Genomic DNA, 27,087 nt, shown 5'->3' with positions numbered 1-27,087 from the left:
CTTTCTCTACACTGAGGAACTGGAGGAACAGTTGAATGAATGTGTGCCTGGACCTGAGCCATGAACCACAAACCATGAGGACAAGGGTAAGCCCACTCAGGGGACTCATGAGCCTTCTACATCGGCTTGACTGCTGCCCAAACCTCACACCAAATCCCTGCCACTCTCAGGGTGTGGAGGCTGCTGTGTGTGTGTGTTTGTGTGTGCGCGTGCGTGCACATGCATGTACCTGCAAATCTATGCACACTCAACAAACAGCACCAATGATACCAGCCTCTTTCTCTTCCTGGCTTTGATACAATTTAAGAGAGGCTAAACAAGAGCGAAAACCTGAGTGAATCAGAGCATACTAGAACACCTGCTTATGGTTTCCTGAACATGATAGGCAGAGATTTTATGTACTAATTTTGGGAAGAGCTGATGCTGTGACACACGGACTAGAGATACAACTGTCCCTGCAAGAGTGATCTCAAAACATTTGACTCCCAGGAAAATTCAGTGTTAGGGGGCTGGAGGAACTTGTTTTGCATTTGGTGGCTGGTTTTCCCTTACTTTCCCAGGCTTGCATTACTGCTGAATGTACACACACAGATACACAATTCTAAACAAGAGCTGATTGCTCTTCCCACAAGAGAACAAGAACAATTCTACTTCATTTAAATAATGTCCAGTTGGTAAGAGAGGAAACAATGTGTTGAGTGTGTACACATCGTTGTTTATATTTTAATGAAGGAGTGATGACCGCAGGCGTGCCATCCGTGCTCCCTGGGTGCCCACTGCACTGGAGTAGACATCATCGCAGGCGGGCACGCCTACAGGATTGTCATTCTCACCTCTACACTGGCAGACAGAGAAATCCTAAAGAGAAATTAAACTTAAACTAAAGAGCTTAAGTAAGCTCATGCTACTAATGAACTAGGTTTGTTGCCTCCAGAACCAAGTTTGTTGCACCTGTTCACCCTGGCCTGGAAGAGCATCCTTATACTACTAGTGCGACAGGCTCTCATCAAAGACCACAACTGTAAGCCCAGCACTTTCACACACACTGACTACAGTGAAGTGATGGCTGAGCAGGTGCTTGGACTTTTCCCACCCTCTTTTTGCTAAGTTAAGTGACTTGAGCAAGGTTTGCTTGACAACCCCTAATGAAGTATATGCAAGAAAATGTCAATTTTCCATCAAATGGCAGTAGCAAATCATTCAGAAGTGAATAAAACAGAAGACTGAATTCTAATTTGGATCCTTAACTGACTCTTTCTCTCACTCCTAACATCAAGACCACCCAGGGACTGGGATTCATATGGGAAATGGTTCAATGATGGTGTGATTTTTGAAAGCAGAAGGCCTGCCTAATGCCAAAACAAACAAACAACCAAAAAAACCTTCCTCAATCTCTCAATCTTCTACTGTGCTTGAAATTTAGTGGAGAGAGAGAAGTTTTCTTTTGTGTTATGAATTTTTATTGCCAGAAATCTTCATGTAAAATGAAGATTTTACACGTCCTAATAAAAATTTTAGGACAAGCACCCAAAAATACCACATGCAAAATTATCATAAACAATATAGAGCCAAGATTTGACAGTTTACTGGCTACTGGCAAGCCAATGTGAGAACTGACAGAGATGCAATAAAAACAATGAACTTGTGAGTTCTGATAATAATAATAATAATAGTAACTAGTTATGCATGAAAGATGTTGTTTAGAAAACAAAGGGCATTGGGGGCCAGCAAAGAACACTGCATATTTAGGAGATGGACCAAAGACTAGTTCAGGCTGCACATTTGTGTTTCACACCTAAATGGACTGGACACAAAGGCCAAAACTCTGCAGAAAAATTCTTTCTTGAAGGTAGTACTCCCACCATTGCCTCCATGGCTTGTTTAGAGATGATGAGGTTTACAGAAAACGGTCCTGACATTAAGGTCAGAAAATCTAGGACCTAAATAAGTCTTTAACATTTGCTTTTTATTTGGACTTTAGTAAATTATGTCACCTCTAAACTGATATCCTTATTTTTAAGATTGAGATACTAATGAGAACTGTGTAACACAGCACAAGCAAAAGTATCTAGAACTTAGAAACCTAGAACATAGAACACAGGAACCACCAGAGGAAAGTTAGCTGAATATGACCACACACACACATGTGCACACACACATAGACACAAACACACAAATGCACACACACTGCACACACAAATGTACACCACTCATGGAACCAACACTCCTTAAAATATTCAGTTACAGTGGAAAATCTGTTTGCCACCTAAGGTAATAATTTAGAGTATATGTCTATAGAATTTAAAAATGCATATATTCCTCAAAGATAATCATTGTTTTTTTCAAAAAATTAATAATATGAAAACCTAAAGATATAAAGTATTATTAATATTTTCTCTAGAGTAAAAATTGTTCACCAATCTCAGACAATTTTCAAATATGTTACGAAATTTCTATGATTTGTCTGTAAACAATCATATTTGTAGTACAAAGTAATTTTCCCTGAAATTAGCATTGGTGGACACTAATGACTTCACAGTTATTTTCGGATGAGACAGTCTTCCTATTTGTCTCAGATCTACAAACCGATATAATCTATTAGTACCGCTGTAACTGCAGGACACAAAATAAATGGGGCACAATAAGAGGAAAAAGCAAGTACCTATTTCAAATCTATTATTGCCCTTGGACTCTCCATGCAAAGAGAAACTGAAGGAAATATGTGTGTGTACCCATGCGCACAGAACACACCCTGCATAGAACGCGGACAGCTTAATGCACTGTGAAATAATCTCTTCGCATTGGGTTTACGCAGTATCTTCCCCCAAACCCAGAAAACTCGCAGACACCCATAATACACAGCAATGGTGTTTCTGCTTATCTTAACATATGGAGAAATTGTGGAAGACTAGCTCACTGACTTGCAGAAGGCACAACTGGTGTTTTAGAAATGCGGACCAATTTCCTCACTGACTAGGTCAAAGTAATTTAATTGCTTACAAATGCCCAAATTCTAAGTTTAAAGGAGGAAAAATATTGCATATTTAGCAAATGTGTGAGGGCCAACTCGAGGTTTTCATACTATGAGGATAAACACTTCATTCAAAGCAAAAGAGGCACCATATCCAAAAGTCACTCTTAAATAATCTTTTTGTGATTGTAAGGGATTATTTCCTTATACCATCTTGTGAACATAAACTGTTTTGTGAATTTTATCAAACTGCCTGTTATAATCCCCAAATATAAAAATAAAATGGAATATTTCAATTAATAGTACTTCAATACTTAACACATGACTATTTCCATCTTGTTCCCGATCACCTAACATAACCTTCCTTTTTCTGATATATTATTCTTTGGAAAGCATTCTTTCGTCACTGTTTCAGATGAATTCACAGCCCCTAACTATTTGTTTGTACAGTTCTCCTTTCAAAACTTAGACTGAGAATCTAGCCAGAATCTTTTTCAAATTGTTCTGTAAAAACACACATCACCTTTTTGGTTAGGTAATTCCCAGAGCAATTTGGGGATGAAAGAGACTTAATTCTAGCCAATAGTCTGGAGTGCAATTTCACAGTGCAATCTGCCTAAGCCCAAACTAGTTAGATGTCATCCTATAACATACTCCCCTTGTTGTGATAAAAATAAATGAAAGATCCCAAAGCAAAAACTTCACAAATATCTTGTTTTCTTTTTTAAAATTCCCCACTTTACTTAGGAGCACTTTGAGAACTGAAAAAACAAGATGCATGGTTTGCCAATTGTACAAGTCTACCCTGGAATTCCAAATGAATGTTTTCTTCAGGAAAATAATAGGGAAGATGCCATCTACCTGTGTCCTTCTCAAGAACTCTGAGTGTCACATAGAGATGACCACAAGAGGCAAATCATGGCCTTCAATATTCAGTGCATTTTAAGAACTCTATTTAGTCTGTATGAGTAAAACCAATTATTTTAAGCTGCTTATAAATTATATCTCCTGCTCACTCTAAATCACACCAAATAAAAAGAATTTCTCATTCTTGCATGCCAGCAATACGTCAGTTATGATGATGCTCAATAAACTTCGGTTAAATATAAAATACTATGGTATAAGATACAGGATCTAGCAACTACTGACAGCTGACATTGGACATCCCAGGGCTTGAGAAAGAGCTAACAGTAAACTGATTTGACAAGCACCTTGACTCATTTGTCACTTATCCAACAGTGATGATCGCCATAGTGTATGCTTTCCTCGGATACTGGCATAAATGCATGGCTACCCTTCCTTATTTGTGGAATCCAGATGAAAAAACTAAAGACAAGAAACTCATTTTAGTCTTCCGGGCTTGTTCATTTGTTTTTGCTGTTTAATTTTTAAATTACAGTTTGCTTTAATCTTGTGTTGGATATAACACAATATGTCTACTAATTCTGATTGTATTGTCTTTTATTTATTCAAAGCAGATTTATTTTGTTTTACCTAACAGATTCCTTAATATTCCTTAAGTGATTTGTGATATGTTTCTAAAATTTTATTAATTGATGCCAGTTGTCTTATTTTATAAATAATAGATGTTATGACTCTAATTATATGTTTTTCAAAATGTTTTTGAAACATGTTTTAAAGTTCCTACACCAACTAAGACAAGACGTATTTCTATCATCACTATCTGCTCTTATGCCATTTTGATTTATTCAAACTAATGTTTGCACCTTTATACAAATAATCAAGAAAATATAAATAAAATCTCTAAGAGTGATTACTTTCCTTACCTTCTTTTGTTGGATGTCTATAAACAGATACAGATATAACTAAAAATATTCAAGTTCGAACTAGAAAATGGAATGAAAACAGAGCTGATTCCAACATCGTTTAGTAACACTGAACTCCAACAACCCTGTCATTCTGTATTTTAAATATGCAAGGTAGTAGGACTGACATTTTGGTAAGGCAAATGCCTTGCCAGAAACAGAAAGTTAAACATTCTGGTGAATCACCTGTCAACTAGACAATGCCGTGAGGTTTCTGTCTGGATTTTGCTTCTGATTCCATCACGGTGGCGCTCTCCTTATCTATCCTGAGCAATATTTTAGAAGCATCTGGTTATGAAGTAAGCTCATTGGAAATTCTCTTCCCAGATCTCCACGTGGCTGACTTCTTATTGTTTATGTTTCAGATCAAAGCCTTCAGTGAATCTGTTCTTCATCACTCCAGTTATTCTCTACCCCAACACCTTGTTTAATTTCCTATTTAGCTTTCATCATTATTGGAAAGTGAGTTATTTGCTTGCTCATATTTTAAATTTTTTATTATCTGTCTCCTCCATGAGTATATTCATTGGAAGAGACCAGGAACACTCACTCTTCTTGCTCCTCATTTTACCACAGAACTTAGATCAATGCCTGGGACCCAGTTCATATGCAATAAACACTTGTTAATTAAGTTTTTAATATGCAACGTTTCTTTTTAGAATATTTATGATTTGGAGCTGCCTATTTGGGTAAGATTTCTCTTGGCCAGTTTTGCTTTCAAGATCACTTAGAATATGCACTATGGTGACAGGTCACTACCATATCATGCTGAATTTTTGGTACAAACTGCTGAGGTGCCAAATGTCACATGAAAGGTTTCTATCCTTCAAGAAAACAAAACCAGAACCCAAACCTAGGGACACATGTAAGATCTGCATGTGAACAACAAGTTCCCCCATCTGGAAAGACTCATCCCACCCGACTCAAGTCCAGACCTTATAAATGTCCTTCAGTGGCGCCTCTTTTGTAACACTGCTAAGCTCAGACATGTGTTACTCTCCCTCATAAGCAGGAAATTCAGGAAGCCCAGCTTTGCTTGACGAACACACTTTTGCAGGAGGTCTACAATGGAAAAGTTTCCTTTGCAGAAATACTTCTGAGGCTTGAACAGAAGAGCAAAGGTGGGCAGGACTCATGGAGTGCTATTAGGAACCTAAGGCTTATTTTATATTCTTGTTGGGAAACCAAGAACAAAGCTCAGAGAATAAGCTTTCTCTAGCTCTGTGTATATATTTATGTCTTGATTCTTCTTATCTCCTACATAGCCTTCTCCTATTTCCAACAAATGGAGGCTTTTGATGTTTCTCTGAACTTCAGAGCTGAAATGACTGCCTTGGGAAAGAGTTAAATTATTTACTGGATTTCAATCAAGCATCACTTTAGCTAAAATATTAGATCCAAAATGTGATATATGAACCTTGTTGTTGTTTTCAAAATTGAGTAAAAATGTTGCCACCTTTCAGAATCCTGAGGAAGTCCCGAAAGCATTTCTGACTTCACTGCTCAGAGAAAATGTTACAGGATCTTCCATCTTACCTTACTTCAAATGTATGGCATAGAAAATACAAGAACACATGTAACAGAATAGACAGAGTGGGCTCTAGCCATAAATTCTCCACAAAAGAAACCCCTAGAACAAATCTGTATTTTATTTCTATCAAATATAACAGAAGCTTCAGTAATACCAGAAGGAGATTAAAATACTGAAATTCTATTTCAAAAATAATTTACCTATTTACTTCTCTGCTCAGGCATTTCTTCCCAGGAGGAAAGCCAAACAAATATTAAATGATAAATATCCTGGTTGAATTTCTATAGTCTTTTGTCCTGGATTTAACTCCTGAGAAAGAAATGAATGTTTTTCCCTTACTTCTTGGAGTGGTGGGCAGAATGTCTACATTTTTTCCCACCACCACCACCCCAGAGAGTTTTTCAAAGACTAACTACATGTTGTTATGTTCAAATGCTGTTAAATAAATGCATGTAACAAAATTAAAGCAATATAGCCTTCTCCAAATAAACACAATTTTAATTAACAAAGGGATTGCCAATATTTAGGATCAAGATTGACATCCGGTTTGGGTGAGGACTTCTTTTCATGAAATAATAATTTAGTCCTTCCACTAGTGGTAGTTGCTGTGACAGTAGCGAGTGTAGTAGAAGTAGCAAGAAGAAAAGTCCATCGGACCAGGTAATTACAAAATGGCACTAACTCTGAGTCCAAACTTTTCCCTAAGCTCTAAGGCATCTTGCATCAGTGTTTTCATGATTTGTTCACGAGGTACATCCAGTTATATTTTCCACTCTATCCGTCTATGCACTCTGTGCTCTAGCCACATGGGATGCCGTACTATTTATTGAAGTGCCAAAGACATGTCACTAAAAAAGAGTTCTGAAGCTATTGTTGCCCGGATTTAATAGTATGTGTTCTTTCTTTTCTCAAGAGGAAGAATTTGGAAAACCAGGTATGTCCTCACAATTTTGGTATTCATATCACATTACACATATCAGTTGAAATAATATGTTTCATTTGGAATTAAATAATTTCATGATAAAAGGAAGTCATTTTAGGACAATTACAGCATAAGTATTAGTACTGTGCCAATCACAACAAAATATCAAATACGAATAATACATTTATATTTACACACTGAAGAATTAGCATAGTGTTACATGAGGCTTAATTATAAATACGTTCCTAAGCATTTATTTTATGTGTGCATTTTATAAAATTAGAATAGTATTGTGAATTAAATATTAACACAATAAATACTGTTATTAATACTCATATTAATGAATTATTATTAGTTAAGTACATATTTTTCCTTTTTAAGAGTAGGACTATAAAGATATGTCTCCATTGTGTTTAGTGTTCAGAAAGTAGAAATTTAAGGTAATATTGAGAATTGTTTGAAAAACCAAATACTAAATACAATTAAACAATTGCTCTATCTAAAAGTCTGTTCTACTTTAAGAAATGTACATGTGTATACATATGTATTACACACACATATATATATATATGTATACATATAAAAGCCACTAACATAGACATCAATATTTCCATTTTAAATATATGGAATTTGAGTTTGAGAAAGTTAAATAACTTGCCAAGAATCTAAAATTCGGTAAATAATATAATGCTTTCTTCTACTTAATAATAGCTGAACTATAAAAAAGTTACCTCGATGATAAAAGACAAGGAAAACATGTTTCAATAAATCTAAAGAATAAAAATTACACAGAGTATATTTTTTAACTGCAGAATTCAATGAGAATCTATAGCAATAAGACTGCTTGAAAAGTCCAAATATAAGAAATCAGACAACATGCTTCTTAAAATTCATAGGACAAAGACAAATTCATAAAAGAAGTTAGAAAATATTTTAAACTAAATTACTACTAAATCACTATAAAATGTTTGGCAAATGAATTATTATATGGAGAGAAACTTATAGCATTAACTACTTATTTATGAAAAAGAGAGAGCCAAATTAGTGACTTTATATTCCACTTAACTTCTAAGAAAAAGGAGACTAAACCCAAAATAAATAGAAGAGTGAGAGTAAGAGAAAAAATGAGTGAAGTTAAAAAAATAGACAATTGGCAAATAATAAATTAAAATGTGGTCTTTAAAAAAATCAAGAAAATTGGCAAACTCTTGGCTAGAAAGATTTTAAAAGGGAATTAATACAAATAAGCAATATCAAAAATAAAAAATCCATTTTTATTATATATTCCTCAGACCTGAAGTGGACTTAAAATAATAATAGCAGCTGAGTATTTCTTATCTGAAATTCTTTGGACCAGAAGTATTTCAGATTTGGGATTTCTGTTTTTGAATTTTGGAATACATGCCGACCTATAAATAATAAAATCCTGGGGATGAGACCCGACACTAAATACAAAACTCATTTAATTTCCTGTACACCTGACATACATAACTTGAAGACTATTTTAAACAATATTTTAAAGTGTATATGCAACTCATCAAAGGAGGTCAGGTGTGGAATTTTCCACTTATGATGTCATGTTGGCTCTCAAAAAATTTTGGATTTTGAAACATTTGGGATTTGGAATTTTATAATTAGAGATGCTCAACCTGCATTAATAACTGTAGCTACATATTTAAGAAGCAGAGCTCAAGTGGATAAATATCTTGAAAAACATAATTTACCAAAACTGACACCAGAAGAAAAAGACAATCTATATGACCCTAAATCTAGAATATACATTGAATCTTTTATTTAAGATTCCTAAAAGAAAACTCCAGGAGCAGATTTTTCTGTCTTAAATTTTATCTAGAAATCACACCAAAATTACACAGTTTTAGAAACAGAGGAGAAAACAGTTCTGCTCATTTTTTTTTTTTATAGTTTGCTGTCTCCTTTACAGCAAAATCTTAAAAAGGCTACAAAAAAGGGAATTACAGACCAAAGCCCCTCATGTATACAGACACAAATATTTTAAATGAACTACTGTAAGTCAAACCCAATGATATATTTGAAAAATGTAGTGTACCTTATGACCAAGTAGACTGTATTTAGAATAAAAAGTTGGATTAAAATTTCACAAAACTAATTCAATGTAATTTAACATATAAACAGAAAAAAAGGCAAAAATGCTACCATTTTAATTGATGCCAAAATCATATGAAAAACTTACATATTTCCTCATAATAAACCCTCAGCAAACTACTAATGATAGAAAACTTTCTCAAGCAGGTAAAGAACATGTGTGAAAAATCTACAAGCAACATATTAGTCCAGTTCTAGGCAGGAGACAAAAGCTCCCATCAAGGAAATTTATTACAGAGAACAATTAATTTATAGAAGATTAAATGCAAAGTAGGATAAAGAGAATTTATACTACAAGGCTACAGTAACCAAAACAGCATGGTACTGGTACCAAAACAGAGATATAGATCAATGGAACAGAACAGAGTCCTCAGAAATAATACCACACATCTACAGCCATCTGATCTTTGACAAACCTGAGAGAACAAGAAATGGGGAAAGGATTCCCTATTTAATAATGGTGCTGGGAAAATGGCTAGCCAAAGTAGAAAGCTGAAACTGGATCCTTTCCTTACCCCTTATACGAAGATTAATTCAAGATGGATTAGAGACTTAAATGTTAGACCTAATACCATAAAAACCCTAGAAGAACATCTAGGTAGTACCATTCAGGACATAGGCATGGGCAAGGACTTCATGTCTAAACACCAAAAGCAACGGCAGCAAAAGCCAAAATGACAAATGGGATCTCATTAAACTAAAGAGCTTCTGCACAGCAAAAGAAACTACCATCAGAGTGAACAGGCAACCTACAGAATGGGAGAAAATTTTTGCAACCTACTCATCTGACAAAGGGCTAATATCCAGAATCTACAAAGAACTCAAACAAATATACAAGGAAAAAACAAACAACCCCATCAAAAAGTGGGCAAAGGATATGAACAGACATTTCTCAAAAGAAGACATTCATACAGCCAACAGACACATGAAAAAATGCTCATCATCACTCGCCATCAGAGAAATGCAAATCAAAACCACAATGACATACCATCTCCACCAGTTAGATTGGCAATCATTAAGAAGTCAGGAAACAACAGGTGTTGGAGAGGATGTGGAGAAATAGGAACACTTTTACACTGTTGGTGGGATTGTAAACTAGTTCAACCATTATGGAAAACAGTATGGCGATTCCTCAAGGATCTAGAACTAGATGTACCATATGACCCAGCCATCCCACTACTGGGTATATACCCAAAGGATTATAAATTATTCTACTACAAAGACACATGCACACGTATGTTTATTGCGGCACTATTCACAATAGCAAAGACTTGGAATCAACCCAAATGTCCATCTGTGACAGACTGGATTAAGAAAATGTGGCACATATACACCATGGAATACTATGCAGCCATAAAAAAGGATGAGTTTGCATCCTTTGTAGGGACATGGATGCAGCTGGAAACCATCATTCTTAGCAAACTATCACAAGAAGAGAAAACCAAACACCGCATGTTCTCACTCATAGGTGGGAACTGAACAATGAGATCACTTGGACTCGGGAAGGGGAACATCACACACTGGGGCCTATCATGGGGAGGGGGGAGGAGGGAGGGATTGCATTGGGGAGTTATACATGATATAAATGATGAATTGATGGGTGCTGACGAGTTGATGGGTGCAGCACACCAACATGGTATAAGTATACATATGTAACAAACCTGCACGTTATGCACATGTACCCTAGAACTTAAAGTATAATAAAAAAAAAATAAATAAGAATGCAGACATATTGACCTGACATTACCTGGAGGCTCAGGCAGACTACTCAAAGAAGAAAAAAGCAAAAGATGATGCTTGCCTGGCAGAGATTCAGAGTTTGCTGAGGAGGGAGTATTTAGTGGTCCGCTAGGCAGCAAAAATGCACGCTGAGGCTCAACACTCCAGGCAGTCCAGCAGGGAGTGCCAACTAATGTCTATGGTACCTTCTGGTAAGCTGCCCGATGGGGTGACCGCAAAACTATGGAGATGATTGCTACTGGACATCCTGCACAATGCTGAGTGGCACATAATCAGAAGCAGAAATTAGTAAGAACGTCTCTTTCTCCTGCTGTGTCCGTGCAGCACCCTCTACTGAGAAAGCTTAACATAGTGGCAGCTGGGAAATGCAACGTGTGTACAAGGTTTGGCTCTGGAATCACAAAGCAGGGGAAAGAAGAGTAGGTTTGGAACTAAAGGAACTATGCTAATAACTGGTACAAAAGACACTGTGGATGGTGATGACAGAATTCATTACATCCCACCCGTGTTGCTCACTTTTACCACTTCCATGCCACAGTGTACTGAAAGAGCTAGGCATTTCAATACAGCACCCAAAAGAAGGAGGCACAAAAGGGAAAGTTGAGCTGCCTCTCTTTGCAGACGATATGGTTACCTCCTTAAAAAGTTTTCATGGAATCTTCAAAATGACTACTAAAATTAACTGAATTTAGGAAGGTCACAGGATACAGGTTAGTATTTTAAAAATCAGTTAAATTCAAAGTTTTCATATGTCACAGGAAATCAGGAAACACAAAAGAGAAAAATTATAAATTAGACTTTTTCAAGACTAAAAAATATTGTTAAATATATACCATTAAAAGGATAAATGTTGGTGGAAGAAATTACCTGTAATACATATTTCAGTCAAAGAACTTGAATCTGAAATATTTAGAAAGCTCTGATAACTCAACGGGAAGACAAAAGTTACAGAAAACATGGGCAAAATATTTTAACAGATACTTCACCAAGGAAGATATCTGAATGATCAATAAGCACATAAAATACTAACATTAATGGTCATCAGGGAAATGCAAATTCAAATTACAATAAAATAACACTCTACACCCATTACAATGACAAAAACTAAAAAGGCTGAGTACACCAAATATAGGCAAAGACATAGAACTAAAATCCATCACTTCAGGTGGTAATTTAAAACGAGACTGCCAGATTAGAAAACATTTTAGCCACTTCTTCAAAAGTTTATCATAAAACATACTACCTACCCATTCCTCTCTTGAATGTTTGACCGCGGTAATTAAACCATTTTCCCCACAAAGGCTTTTATGCAAATGATCAAAGGAGCCTTATTTCTAATAGCTAAAAATTGGTGGGTGGTGGGGGAAATAAACGCCTGTTAAACTGATAAACTAAATGTAGCATAGCTGTATACTGAAATTCCACTTAACCATAAGAATGCACCATTTTTATATGAGGAAATGTGGATGGATCTCAAAATCATTATTCTGAGCGAAAGAAATTAGGCATATATAGATGTGTCTGTATACATATACATATATATATATTTCATATAATTTGGTATATATAATATTTCAGAAAATGCAAACTAATTCACAGTAACAGAAAACAGTTCAGTGGTTTTCTGGCAACAAAGGGTGGAACACAGCATGGCTTACCAGGGGTCACAAGAAAAGTTTTGTGGGTGATAGTAATATTTGTTAGCTTGATGGTTAAGTGTTGTTTCACGGTTGTGTATAAATCTCATCCAATTTTATTTTTTCAATATATGCACATTATTGGTTACTAAATATACCTTAAAATGCGAACAATTGAAACTAAAGGACTCATTTATCAATGTAGTATTCAAAATGACTATATCCAGCTTTTGTGTAAAGAAATTTAGTATGTATCCAAGGTAAATTAGGCTCCTGTCTACCAGAATTCTAATATAGGTTTGCAGTAAAACTTGGCAAATCAACTACTGTTTCAAGAATGAGATGACCTTTATTTGTGTAAAGAGATTGATAACATGTAAGTACACTTCTGGTAGATCAAACCATACCACTGCAACACAAGGTATAGTAGGAAAAGGGTTAGCTAGTCTAGTGTAGAAGAATTCTTTGAGCTCTTGTCAAATCTCTCCATTATCAAAAGAAAGTAACTGAAACCTAGAAAGACTCAGCCTGTTTTGGGGCTGACTTCTTTGGATGTCTTTTCCAATCCTCTCTGGAATTACCAACATAAGGCACTGACAAGGCTGCATTTGTCAATTAACCTTCTAGATCAGAGGTTGCAAGTGTTGCTACTCTGGTGCATTGCCTTCGGCCTGCACTGGATTTTAAACATGAGGGGAGTTCACATCATGAAGATTCTTTGCTGCTGATGAACAACGGAAGATCCGTGATGTTGGACAAGGCTCACATTTTTGCCTGGCAACAGTGGATTGGTGCCCAGCAGCAGCTGCTGTTTACATGGGGCGTGATTCTCAAGCTCACTAGAACGTATTTTACTATGGTCTGATACCTGCTGTTGCACTGATTCACACTCTCTGCCTGACTCCTGACGGTATTCAAGTTTGTGACTCTTGTCAAGTCCAGAAAGCGACCTGCAATGACCTCAAAGTTCACATCACACCCACCTCAGCCTTTCAAATTACATTCGTTTCCATTTGGGGTGGTGCACAGTGAAGGCACTGGCATTCATTTATTAAATTAAAATGTGCTCCTGGTAGAGAACTGCAGTTTTCGTAAGTTAACAACTCTTTGAATGGATGAGTTTATCATCACTTTATTCTATTCAGTTTGCTTGTTGTTTATACCACAGAGATCATGAGAAAATGGGAAGAATGACAGTCACATTTTAAAAGACAAAGTGTTCTCTTAATTGGACAGGTCAAACTAGGATGCCACAGATGAGAAGAGAACCACGATGTGACCATGCCAGGGAAAACGTGAGGATGGGAATGTGTCATATGGGAGGGAGATACAGAGACCCACAGACAATCTCATCTACACAGCACGTTCTCACCTTCTGGTGTTTAAGCACAAGTCACCTGCTTAGAATGCCAGTTGATTTTCCTTTACTGGACGTAGCCAAAAAGAGTGATGGAAGTTGAGGATGTCTTCAAAAGTCTCATCAGAGGGTCAAGTTTCCATGCAAAATGTAAATGATCCTTTCAACAACCACATGTAAGAAGCATGCATTGCATGTTAAAGCAGTCATCTCTTTGAGAGTGCCTTGTTTTAATGAGTCTACATTTATGAGCACAATCACAGTAAATACTCTGAATGAATCCACCGTTGTAAAGGACGTATGTTCCACTTCCTCCCTACCTGAACCATCTCTAGTCCGAAGTAGGATTTCCCTGGCTCTCCCGGTTCTACTATATACACAAGCAAATACAAAGTCACAACATATCCTGTGCATTTGCATTTTAGAAATATTTAATCTAAAAAAATGTGAAAACCCCTAAACTTAAGCAACAAAACATAATGATTATGGTATCCGTATCATATTCAAGACAGGCTTGGTGTATATATATTTGAGAAAGAGTCTCATTCTGTCACCCAGGCTGGAGTGCAGTGGTGCGATCTCAGCTCATTCCAATCTCCGCCTCCCAAGTTCAAGCCATCCTCATGCCTAAGACTCTCAAGTAGCTTGGACTACAGGTACGCATCCCCACACCTGGCTAATTATTGCATTTTTAGTCGAGATGGAGTTTCATCATGTTGGCCAGGCTGGTCTCGATCTCCTGCCCTCTAGCGATCTGCCCGCCTTGGCCTCCCAAAGTGCTGGGATTATAGGCGTGAGCCACCACGTCTGGCCATGCTTGGTATATTTTGATGGGACTCTCATGGACTTGTAAGAATTGACATTACAATCAGAGAAAAACTGCCATGAAGGATTCATGAATAGACCGTGAGAAACTGAGATGCTATCTCCTTTAGAAAGCTATTTTAGGAAGTTTTCAGAAGGCCAAAGTTTTCTTTAGCTCAATTTTCCTCTTTTGGCTGAGAGGATACAGCCTGCATGAAGCAATCCCTTGTGTTATTTCTGCTTCCTCTCCGATTCTCTCAAATTGAACATACTCCCTGTTCATTGCGGGGACTGTTCCTTGAAGCTGGGAGCCAGCCACACATCTTTTTTTTTTTTTTTTTTTTTTTTTTTTTTTGCTAGTGATTTCTAAAGGAAAAAGCAGCAGATATTGGTTATAAAGTATATGGAAGGAAGTAGTAGTCCAACAACAGCTGTAACTCTGAACCTTCTGCTTGAGGGTTTAGTGTGAGATCAATACAGCATTTGAGCTTGGAAAGTTGTGCTGAAAATAACGTGGAGAGAAAATTGTCTGATCTTCAAGTGGTTGTAAGGAGGCGGTCAACAAGAGCTAGACTTGGGGCATGGAGCCAAGGAAATCCAATCAGGGTCAGGACCATAGAGGGCAGGGTGTGGGAGGGCAGGACACCAGCTTGATTCTAAGGAAATGCTCTGCAGTGGGCTTCACTCCACCTCTTGCAAAGACGTCTCCCCACCCTGACCTACTCTTCAGTTCCAGGATGCCCCAAAGAAAAGATTTGAAGGCTTTATTCACTTAGATCTCAAAACCTGAAGCCCTGTGTACAGTTCTGAATTACGCTTCAGTTAATACTGCAGTTTCTAAGACTTAAGCAAGAACGATATAAGCAAGAAGAAAATCGAGTTAAAAATTTGCCTTTTTGATTCTGTATTGTTTTTAGCACATTCAAATATAAACAAAGTGCATCAGATTTCTCTGCAAAGGGATAGGCGAGCAGGTGAGTGTATTTACTGTGGTAAAGCAAGTAATTGCTTCATATTTGAAGTAATATCTTATTCCTTTTTTAAATTTTGTGAATTAAAAGTGACTAACTCACATATTTTGTATATAGCATTCACTCCCTTTGAACTTATTAAGTAAGCAACTATACATTTCAAGATTTCAACTAATATTATGCAATGAAAACTCACTAGTTTATTCTGAATGCTTAGCTACTCTAGGGGTTGAAAGGATAAATCAGCAATAGCATTTGCTGTTCAATCACTTAAAATGGGCAGGATGGGAGAAAGAAGAAAAGGTAAATCTTAAACAGAAAAAAATCGATCACTCAGCTTCAAACTTGATCATCCACATAAAGCTCATTTAAAATCCTGAAAAATCTGGGAAATCTATTTATAGCTCTTTATTGCATATGAATATGAATGGTTTCCCACTAAGCTATTTTAACAAACTGCATCTGCAGATTTGATAACCTGAAAAAAAAAAGAATAGAAGTCAAAATCTTACAATGTTATTGTCAAATCTTTCAAAGTCAAAATCTTACAAAAATCTTACAGATTTTTGACCCTTTGTTTCTTTTTCTCAGAAATGACAGATTAAATAATTATTTCATTTCCTTTTGAAAGACAATGTAAACTAATTACTAAAGTGATTTCTTCATGAAATTTGATTATGCCTACTACTGTGGAAACTCACTTCCTGACACGATGCCCAATGTCACCTCCCATTCCTGGTCACTCCAGCTGTTCTGGGACGCCCTAGCCTCTGCTGCCTGCCTCTGCCCCGCAAAAAAATAACAGTCACTCCCCTCAGCCGGTTCTAGTTTACCTCTTTAATCTTGGGCCTCTGAGTAGAAAAATAATGTAGGCAGACATAGGAATAGTATAGGAATACTATAGACAATTGCAGATACTGCTATAAATCAAAGGTTTCACCCTTGGCGTTTCTGATAGTGTATGGCACACACTTCTTTGTCATGTGAGATATCCTGTGTGCTTCAGGACTTTGACCCACATCTCTGGATTATACTTGTCAGATTCCAAGAGCAACTATCTAGCCCCTGCGACAATAAAAAGACAAGTCTCTAGATACTGCCACTGTGCCCTGGGACATAAAATCACCCCCAGTGGAGAAAGGCTGATAGAAGCCTATACATATACATATATACCATATATATACTTCTATATGTGTGTACATATATATGCATAAATACACAATACCAATTTTCGATTGAATGATTTTTAAACATTTTCTTGCAGTTCGTTTTTTAAATTTTCTTGTAGTTCTAAAAGTGCATCTTATAAATTAAGGAAACTAATTCTTTGTCTTTCATACCTACTGTAAATATTTTAACTTAATTTCTCATTTGCCTTTTGAGTGTTAAGTTTTAGAAAGTCCAATTTATTCACTCATATATATATACACACACACTTCTATGTGTGTGTGCGTACACACATATATATGTAAAGTATCAGTATGTACACACTCATAAAAGTATATACACATATACAGAGAGAGACATAAGATAGGCATAAACATAGATATAATTCAGCATGAGAATTTCAAGGACAGAGAACACACACAGGAAAAAGAAAATGTTAAAAAAAAAAAAATGTTCTCCTCACACGTGGCCTGCCAGGGACACTAAAATGGCCTGCTTTTTCTGGATTAAGGCAGTATTTTTACCTTGGTTAACATTACACTGGGTGGTGAAAAGTCCTCTGGGAGCCCTCAGGTGAGTTAGATACCCCTCTATGAGCTTCCCATAGCCCCTACTGAAATCACCATAACATGATAAAATTATATATAGATCAGGAAATCTCTGAGCTTCCACCATCATCTAGAAATTCATTGATGGTGTTTTATTATGAGTTGTTACACACCTTTTATTAAAAGAGAATAAAACCTTGGAAGAAATTGGACACTCGGATACTGCGTTTATTCTTAAATGAAAAATATATGTGAGAGCTCTTATCAGATCCACAAATAAAATCTCATTTATTGTTTTTAATGGTAATTTGTATTGTCGAGATACTATAATTTACTTAACTAGTGATAGTTATTGATAGTCTCCATTTGTACACCTAGACATCCTTGAATTTTCAAACATTATCCAAATGAAACCAAAAGCATTCTTTTACACATGGTTTGTCATAGATGAACATATATTTGTAGAATACATTCTTAGCTAGAATTTCTGAATGAAAAAGCTTGTACTTTTCTTCGAGAAAATTTTCAAAATGTCTATACAAAAATGTGGCAGCAATTTAATATCCTACCAAGAAGACATGAAAACATTTTTTCAATATCCTCAAAAACTCTGTTACTAAAATGTTAAGGTGGGCCCATTCAGAATGGTGAGCTATTATACTGCATTGTTTTAACTTGGTTCAAATACATTTACTGGCACAAATCTATCGTATTTGGCCTCCTTATGTATATTTCACCTGCTTTTCAATTGAAGGATTACTTAAAATTTTCTTGTAGCTCTAGAAATGCATCTTATAAATTAAGAAAAACAATTCTTTGTCTTTTATATCTATTAGAAATATTTTAACTTAATCTGTCATTTGCCATTGGAATGTTAACTTTTAGGAAGTCCAATTTTTCATTCAGTTTTATATGTGATTTCTAAATTATGTGTCCTGCCTAGAAAGAGACTCAGACAATATTTTAACATTTTTATTTTCCATATTACTATTTACATTGGTGATCTAACATACTCATTTTGCTACAAACAGCAAAGACTAGATTTATTATTTTATAAAATAGTGTCAACATTCAGATTTTCATGACCAAATCAAGAAAATATCCTTGTCTGAATGCTTTTCCTTAGTCTTTAACTTTGTAAGAGAAATGTTCCAGGAAGCTCATTCTCTCTAGCCAACTACAGTATTTGAATACTTTCCCACACACCTATATTTATGAATGCCTAAAAGACTTATCTGCCCATATTAGTATGGTTTTGATGCTTTAAAAAAAAAACCCAAATATGGAAATTAACCATCCGTTTTTAGCTGCCATGAAACACACCACCACAGCATGAGGAGGTAGTGCTCAGAATTCACATGTCCGCCAAAACTTCCTCATAGTACTACAAACATCATTATTATCTCTTTTACATGTTTTCTTATCACTGGAATTTCTAATTACTAGTCACTTTATCCTTTTTCTTAACAACTAAGAGTATAACACACACACACACACACACACACAGAGTTGTTCTCAACTAAGGCTGCATATTAATATCACTTAGGGAAGGAGAGAATTAAGTATATCCATGATGAGACCCCAATCTCACCCTTGAATCTCCGAATTAATTGGTCTTCTTCTCTTCTAGACAACTGCAAATAGTCAAAAACAAAACAAAGACAAAAAACAAAAACAAAAACACTCAAACTTAGCCAAGCAGGATTGAGCTTACCTGGGGGTCACTAATTTAAAGCATATGCTGCCAAGATCAATTTGAACGATATATTGAGGAAAATTGCATTTTATTTCATCATCCTAAAATCTGTAGGTAGAATAGTGACAAAATCACATAATTATGGGAACATTATAGGTTTATCTAGGTGGACGGAACACCTCTGCTGTCCACCTCTGGTGCCCTCACGAAGGTACAATAACTATAAAATAAAATATGCCAGTGTCCAAAAAAAAAAAAAAAAAGATGGATTTAAAATATAAATTCAAATTAGTCTCAGAAATCTCTTTCTTTTTAACATTTCAAGTATCCTAAGTTGAACCGGTGTTCTAAGCACTGATGGGTTTCTGTGACCTGTCATCTGTGCTCCAGCTAAGAAGTCACCTCTGTGTGACAAGCTCTTCCACTGCTACTTCCTTGGAACTATCCAGGCCCTGGTTCTGGGATCTGCCCTCACCCTGTGCAGGTCATATGTGCTGGTCACTCTCTCAGTACTGACTGCATGGCTGCCCCAATGCCATCGATAAGATGTCAAGACATTTGTGGTGTTCATATGAGGCTAGTGTCCCTATAAAAACTTTGACGTTGGCTTCGTCCTGTGATTATCAGAGTCTTAACCAGGCATTAGTCACCAGCCAAGCTAAAAATAAAATGATACCTTGCTTTTTTGCTTTTTTTTTTTTTTATCAGTCCATTGATCTGTGAATGACTACCTTAGGACCTCATAGCAACTATGGAGACAGAAAAGCAGAATTTAGGCAATGCTAGGTCTCCAGTCAAATATGACCCTAATGTAATTGAGACCCTTTCTTTAGCCCTTATACATTCATAAGTTCTAAATATCACCAGATATATTTTAGGTTAGGTAGGTTTTGTCATGGTGTGTACCTTAACCATACACAGTAAAATTATTTTTAAAAATATTTAATGCATTCAAAAGCATTATTACAGTTTAAGAAAATTGGAAAACCTATTCTATTTCAACAACACTTATTCATGATTTTCTGATTTTAACAGCCCTATCACGTTCACCTCTAACCTCTTCATTATCAGCACTGCAGAAAATTAGGGGTAATCTTGTTAAAGTTAGAAAGAGCGAGGAACTTGAGATTAATGCCAAAGCTATTTTGCTAGGCCTTGTATTTTACAATAATCATGAAATAATATATCCTGATTTTCTATATTGAGTGGCAAAATTTCCCTTCATAGATTCGCCTTTATTCACTTTCTGACTTCCAAAGGAGTTTCTCTTAGAACTTTGATATTGTAATTGTATCACAGTTGGAAATTGATGTCAACTTCAACTGTTTCCTGACTTAGGACAAGTAAACAAAACTTCAGATTTAGAGAACATGTACCAATTATCAGTCACCACATGGGATGGTTAACTCACGCTCATTTAAGAGAGAGTTATATTAAGTAATGCTGCGTTCTGTGCACAGTGGCAGTGGCGAGTGGCCCTGAATCAGGAATACTGTAATTCAGAATTGCCCCACGAACTCTTACTGATGATTTGAAAGTCAAGCTATTTTCCAGCACTTTAGGAGGCCGAGGCGGGCGATCACCTGAGGTCAGGAGTTCTAGACCAGTCTAGCCAACATGGTGAAACCGCATCTCTACTAAAAATACAAAAATTAGCCAGGCAGGGTGGCACAAACCTATAATCCCAGCTACTTGGGAGGCTGAGGCAAGAGAATTGCTTGAAACCTGGGAGGCAGAGGTTACAGTGAGCCAAGATTGCACCACTGCACTCCAGCCTGGGGGACAAGAGTGAAACTCCGTCTCGGCAGGGGGTGGAAATAAAGTCAAGACATCGGTAATCACCGGAGAAGACACATTCAGGGCACATTTCTTGCCCTCAGAGGATTATGTTCTATTAGACATCTGAATGTATGAAGATATTCAAGCCCCAGTGGGAGGCAACTTCAGGGCAGGTGTGAATTCAAAGGAGCACAGGCTTCCAAGTGTATGTCGGTGGCCAGTGTTACAGGAGTTCACACACACACAGAAAATGTACGTGGGCTGCTGTCTGGAATGCCTAGGGAAGATTTCCTGAAATAAATATAATGTGCACTGAGTTTTGAAAGATGCATATTTAGACTAGCAGAGGGAGAGGCCAGGAATAAGAGGACAACATTCTCTTGTAAGGTCAGGTCAAGGAGTAACCCACAGATCTGTACACCTGAACAAGAAAACTTTTCAGGGAACAAACGGGAGAGACTGAAGCCCAGAATGCAGTTTGGAGGCCGATCATGGAGTTTCTTGAATTTCAGGGTCATGGGTACTAAAACTGTTTATGTTGCCAGAGATAGAAACCAGGGCTGGGACAGCAGCAGATGTGTCAGTGTTCCCTAGAGGGGAACCTGGAGCAGAAAAGGATCGTGCATTGGTCTACGCGGATGCTCAGGACAGCCTGTGACAGAACAGGAGGCTTTGTAGGAACATTTACTATGAGGATCAAAACAGGTTATGGTTAATGGAAAGATTTTTTTGTTTGTTTGCTTATTTTTCCTTTTGTTTTGTTTGAGATGAAGTCTACCTCTGTCACCCAGGCTGGAGTGCAGTGGCATGACCTCTGCTCACTGCAACCTCCACTTCCCAGGTTCAAGTGATTCTCCTGTCTCAGCCTCCCGAGTAGCTGGACTTACAGATGCCTGCCACCATGTCCAGCTAAATTTTTTGTATTTTTAGTAGAGATGGGGTTTCACCATGTTGGCCAGGCTGGTCTCAAACTCCTGACCTCAGGTGATCCACCCGCCTCAGCCTCCGAAAGTGCTGGGATTACAGGTGTGAGCCACCATGCCCAGCCCAAGAGATGTTAAAAAATAATCATTTTGGGATTTGGTGACCACAGGGTTGGAACTTGGTGGAGACTGATGAAGCAAGAGGAAGTAGAGTCAATAAAGTTCAGCTGTTTAAAACAGCAACCACCTGACAGTTCATTAAAAAATTTTTTTTAAAAATGAGCTGCTTTAATTCTAAATAACGCAAAGATCAGATTTTCTCATTTTGAATTCTGAGTTAAAATTTCTTCCTTATGCTTACCAAGAGAAGTCTCATTTCAGCTCTCAATATCCACATCATTAAAATTTAATTTTTTGATGGGGGCACAAACCATGTATATATTGTTGGTGTGTTTGTACTAAAGAAATAATCCAAGATAATATAAATGGTATATTAATTCTTTAAACATTTTTACATAGGTATATAAAACTATATTTCTGACTAAAGTTCCAGTTACAATGTAAGCATCAATAATTCTAAACGATATATTCTGTTTTGTCAGATGAGGATTAAATCTGCCTCTTCAGTTTATTTAGGAAAAAAAAAAAATTCCAGTGGTTATGTGAAAGAAATTTATTGATACTAAAAATGCTCAAGTTGTTTAACATAGCAACTGCTTTTGTATTTTAGTTAGTGCACATTTTCAACTTCTAAAAATAGCTTTTGTGCAACAATAAAACAACAACACACCAAGACAGCTCTAAGTAATAACTTTTGTGACATCTCAGTGGATCAGCAGCTCCTACATCAATCCTCCCACAAAAGTATCCTTCCTTTGAATTCTTTTTTTTTATTTTTTTATTATACTTTAAGTTCTAGGGTACATGTGCATAACGTGCAGGTTTGTTACATATGTATACTTGTGCCATGTTGGTGTGCTGCACCCATCAACTCGTCAGCACCCATCAATTCGTCCTTTGAATTCTAGAGCTGCCTTAAGTGTTGCTAGTTAATTGTGTTGGATAAATAAACAACTGTTTCAAGGCACAATGGGAAACAAACAGCATTAGAGTGCTCCCTTTCCCGATTAATTAGAATTTGCTACTATTTATAACTACTTTCCCCAACAACTCAGTCTGAATGTTGAAAGAGAAAACACCTCCTCAGGTGTTTTCCCTGACAACATTCCCATTCCAATTTCACATCTCTGTGTTTCACATTTTGTAATAGTAGAGACCCGCAGCACTTAGTAGTCATTGAGTGTTTTTCTAACTTGTATTACAGTACTCTAAACCGTTCCCAAAGAAATCACTCTGCACTCCTCAGATCTCCTCAAAACGGCATTCTATGTATGCGGATAGGAGGAGGAAATATAAAATGGAATATCAAGATGAAAGCAGCATCCTAACTCCAAGGACAAGAAGCAGGTAGAAATATGACATATTTTTCTCTTTTTCAAACAAAAAATTGTCGGTAATTAGTGATTCATATGAACCCAAGTAGTCTCTTCTCAACCTCCCTTGCTTCCTCCACTAAACATAACCCAGCAAGTGAAAGAAAAAACCATTGTGTTGTACCTATAACTCACCAATAAAGCTGAGGCACGGATATCAATTGATTTACTGTTCACTGAAACTCCAAAATGAAACATGATGTTTCTAATTGTTCTAACTTAACATTTCCACTGTTGATCCTGCTATAATATTGAAGATGGTAAGAATGTTGTCTTATATTTAACATAAAATGATAATAGTACCATAAAACCATAAGAGATAATACTTTATTGAAAGACATACCTGTCAATCAAATTAATATTAAGACAGGTTTTCTATATGTGAAAGAAACAGAGTAAATAAAAATACTGAGAGAAAGAAAATAGAAATATTTTTAAGAGTGCATACTTTTAACAGGAATTTTTTTAATGGAAAGGTTAAGTGGTACTTTTAATGTAGGGTCACACACATTGGTATTTGAATAAAATGGATTATGTTATTCTTTTTTATAACTCTGCAGGTTTTATTACAATTATAATACGCTACTATACCCTAGCAGAATCTATAATTGAGAATAAAAAAGTGACTAACATTTAGAAGAGCATAAATTATTTAAGAAAGCCTACATCAAATTATCAAGTATTGTATATGTACATAATTTGTTCAAGTACTCACATGTAAGACCATAAATGTAATACAAGGAGCGATGAAAGCTTACCTAACTGATTCAGAAAAAAGACGGCCATTCTACAATGTATTGAAGGTAAAAATGCTTCTGAAAATAGATAATAGATACTGTAGATGACCCAGAAAATAACTGGGTGTTTTGTATTTGAAAATGGGTGAAAAAACTCAAATAAAATATATTTGAAAATATATTAATTTTATATTTGACATATTTGTTATGTAGTTAACATATATTGACATAAATATTACAAATTAGATGTACACATAAAATTGTGTTTTGTGTGGAGATTTTTTCTCGTCCCATAAAATAATAAATGAAGCATATGATTTTTGTGTGTATTACTGTCGGCATTAACATCAGTAATCTATATAAGTTCATCAATTTTGTTAAGAAAGTCTGATTTCTCTGAGAGGGATATTGCTTCCTCCTTTGCCAAATTGAAAACAAAAAGTAGATATAGTTGTACAGGTACAATTTTTTCTTGTTGACAACTGAAAAAATATAATTTAAAATCATCCCAGGAAATATTTTGCTTTCTTCATTGTAAAAACTATAGATCAAAAGAGAAAACCAATTATGAATAGATTGTACCATTATTGTCTAAACCACAAATTCTCCAAAGAATGCAATAGTCCTGAATGTTCTTACCTCACCCACCTCCTATGTTCTTTTCACTGAATATATTCGCTGACAACGTAAGGGTTCATTTTGTTCTGATTAGCTGAATTGTACTCAAGCATTTATCTTTGTTCTTTTTCTCTCAAACTCATAGTTGCTTGAAAACAATGGTGTATTATAATTTTATTTAAATTACCTTGACAACTCTGTTTCACAGATCTTGAACAATTTGATATCTATAAACGAAGTCAGTGATAATTTTCAATAAAAATTTTTAAATTTTTAAGTATAGAAAAAGTATGCACAATTTGCCACAAGTCGATAATCTTCAAGTTTTCTTATAGTAACCGTATTTTTCTTTTCTGATAATGAGAGGTGAAGCCAACTGGACTTCCTGCATTGAGTGGAGACTTGGAGAACTTTTCTGTCTCACAAGAGGATTGTAAAATGCACCAGTCAGCACTCTGTAAAAATGCACCAATCAGCGCTCTGTAGCAAGAGGATTGTAAAATGCACCAATTGGTGCTCTGTGAAATGCACCAATCAGCACTCTATAAAACACACCAATCAGTAGTATTCTAAAAGTAGCCAATCACAGGGAGGATTGAAAAAAGGGCATTCTGATAGGACAGAAACAGAACATGGGAGGGAACAAATAAGGGCCTAAAAGCAGTGTCAACCTGCTGGGGTCCCCTTCCATGCTGTGGAAAGGTTGTTCTTTTGCTCGTCACAATAAACTTTGCTACTGCTCGCTCTTTGTTTCCCTGCCATCTTCAAGAGCTGGAACACTCACCGCAAAGGTCTACGGCTTCATCCTTGAAGTCAGTGAGACCACGAATCCACCAGAAGGAACCAACTCCGGACACAATAAAATTTAAATATTAATTCCAACTGGATTTCAGAATCTAAGTATTCAAACAGTACTAACTAAACTATAACATAAAAAGTTGATACTTTACCTCACTTTTAAATTCCCTTGTTGTGGCTGTCCATCATAAACTGATAAAATATCAAAATCTTCTTCAAGAGCAAAGGTATGGAAGGACAACTGTATCCTATTGCGCTCGCCCGTGATGATGATCCAGGTGCAGTTGGCATAGTTCGGATACCCGTGAGGAAACCCTGGGCTCTCAATAGTACCATTGGGACCCTGGACTAAGCCTCCACAGTTCTGACCTGGAAGAGAAAACACAGACACACAAAGCATATTATTCTGGCCATCTTTAATATGCGATTTTTAAAATTTCTAACCACTTTAGCCAACTTTTGTAACATTTTATAATTCTTGCACAAATATTGAAGGATAAATAGTAAGTGTTCTGCAGTTCTGAAAGATAGAGAAGTGCAACAAATTAAAAGGAAAGAAAATATGCAACATTTGGTAACTCATATTAGAAGTTTAGGGAAATTATTTTTCCTGTCATTTTTAAATACAGCCTCATCAATATCAAACTTCAATTCATGGGGAACAAATTTGGTGCCAACTATCTATGTAGTATCATGCTTAAAACATTCCACCCTAAATTCTTTGTTGGTGGAAACTAAGAAAAATAAGCATTATAAAACTATATACACACACGTGTTTGCATAGCCACATACCTGCAATATGTGGTAATAAGAATAGTTAGAAAAAAAATGGTCAGTATGCCAATGATTGATCTCTGCCTGTGCTGGCAAATGTCTTACTGGGCAGAAGAATAACACATGCATAAAGGAAGCTTATTACATTGAAAATAAAAGGCGTAAAACAAGGTAAGTTAAATGACACTCAAATGAAAGAGCAACTCAGCAAAATGAGGAATACAACATCCTCACTATTGATGTCTACCCATCACACAGGCAGGACTTAGGAGGTGGAGGAGAAAGGAAAGTGCATCACATAATGAAAGGACCAATTAAAGAAAAGGCTCAGAGTTGCAATGAGCAGTAAGTGTTTTAGCCATCCCTAAGCAGGACTGCAGGACTGCAGGACATCGCACATTTTACTCAGCCTTCCCATAATAACTTCCCTTTGGCAGGTGGAACTGGGATTACCCTGAGGGTTTAGGACTGACATGACAATGGGAAATGATGAGGAGTGCATGGCAATTGAGTGCCACAAAGCCACCTTCAAGCTACTGAACAGTGTCTGAGGAACTGATTTCATTCTGCCTTTGCCCCCAAAGACTTTGTGTTATTGATTCGAACAAAGCACTTCTCAGGCAATTCCCAGACTTCTGGAGTAGTTCCAAAAGAACAGAACCCTTGCGAAA

General features: G+C 36.3%; 1 protein-coding gene across 1 annotated transcript in view; it reads right to left on the bottom strand.

Annotated features, from left to right (window-relative positions):
* CSMD1 (CUB and Sushi multiple domains 1) overlaps positions 1-27,087 on the bottom strand; it is a 2,074,981-nt gene that overhangs the window by 1,696,005 nt on the left and 351,889 nt on the right. The window contains exon 2 of the mRNA XM_033177634.1: positions 25,795-26,011. Within this exon, the coding sequence (XP_033033525.1) occupies positions 25,795-26,011 (217 nt within the window). The remainder of the gene's footprint in view (positions 1-25,794; positions 26,012-27,087) is intronic.

The sequence above is a fragment of the Trachypithecus francoisi genome, unplaced genomic scaffold (assembly GCF_009764315.1).
Source record: "Trachypithecus francoisi isolate TF-2019V2 unplaced genomic scaffold, Tfra_2.0 Contig01558, whole genome shotgun sequence".
Classification (NCBI taxonomy): domain Eukaryota; kingdom Metazoa; phylum Chordata; class Mammalia; order Primates; family Cercopithecidae; genus Trachypithecus; species Trachypithecus francoisi.
Note: the sequence above shows the minus strand (reverse complement) of the source record. Positions and strands in the feature narration are given on the sequence as shown.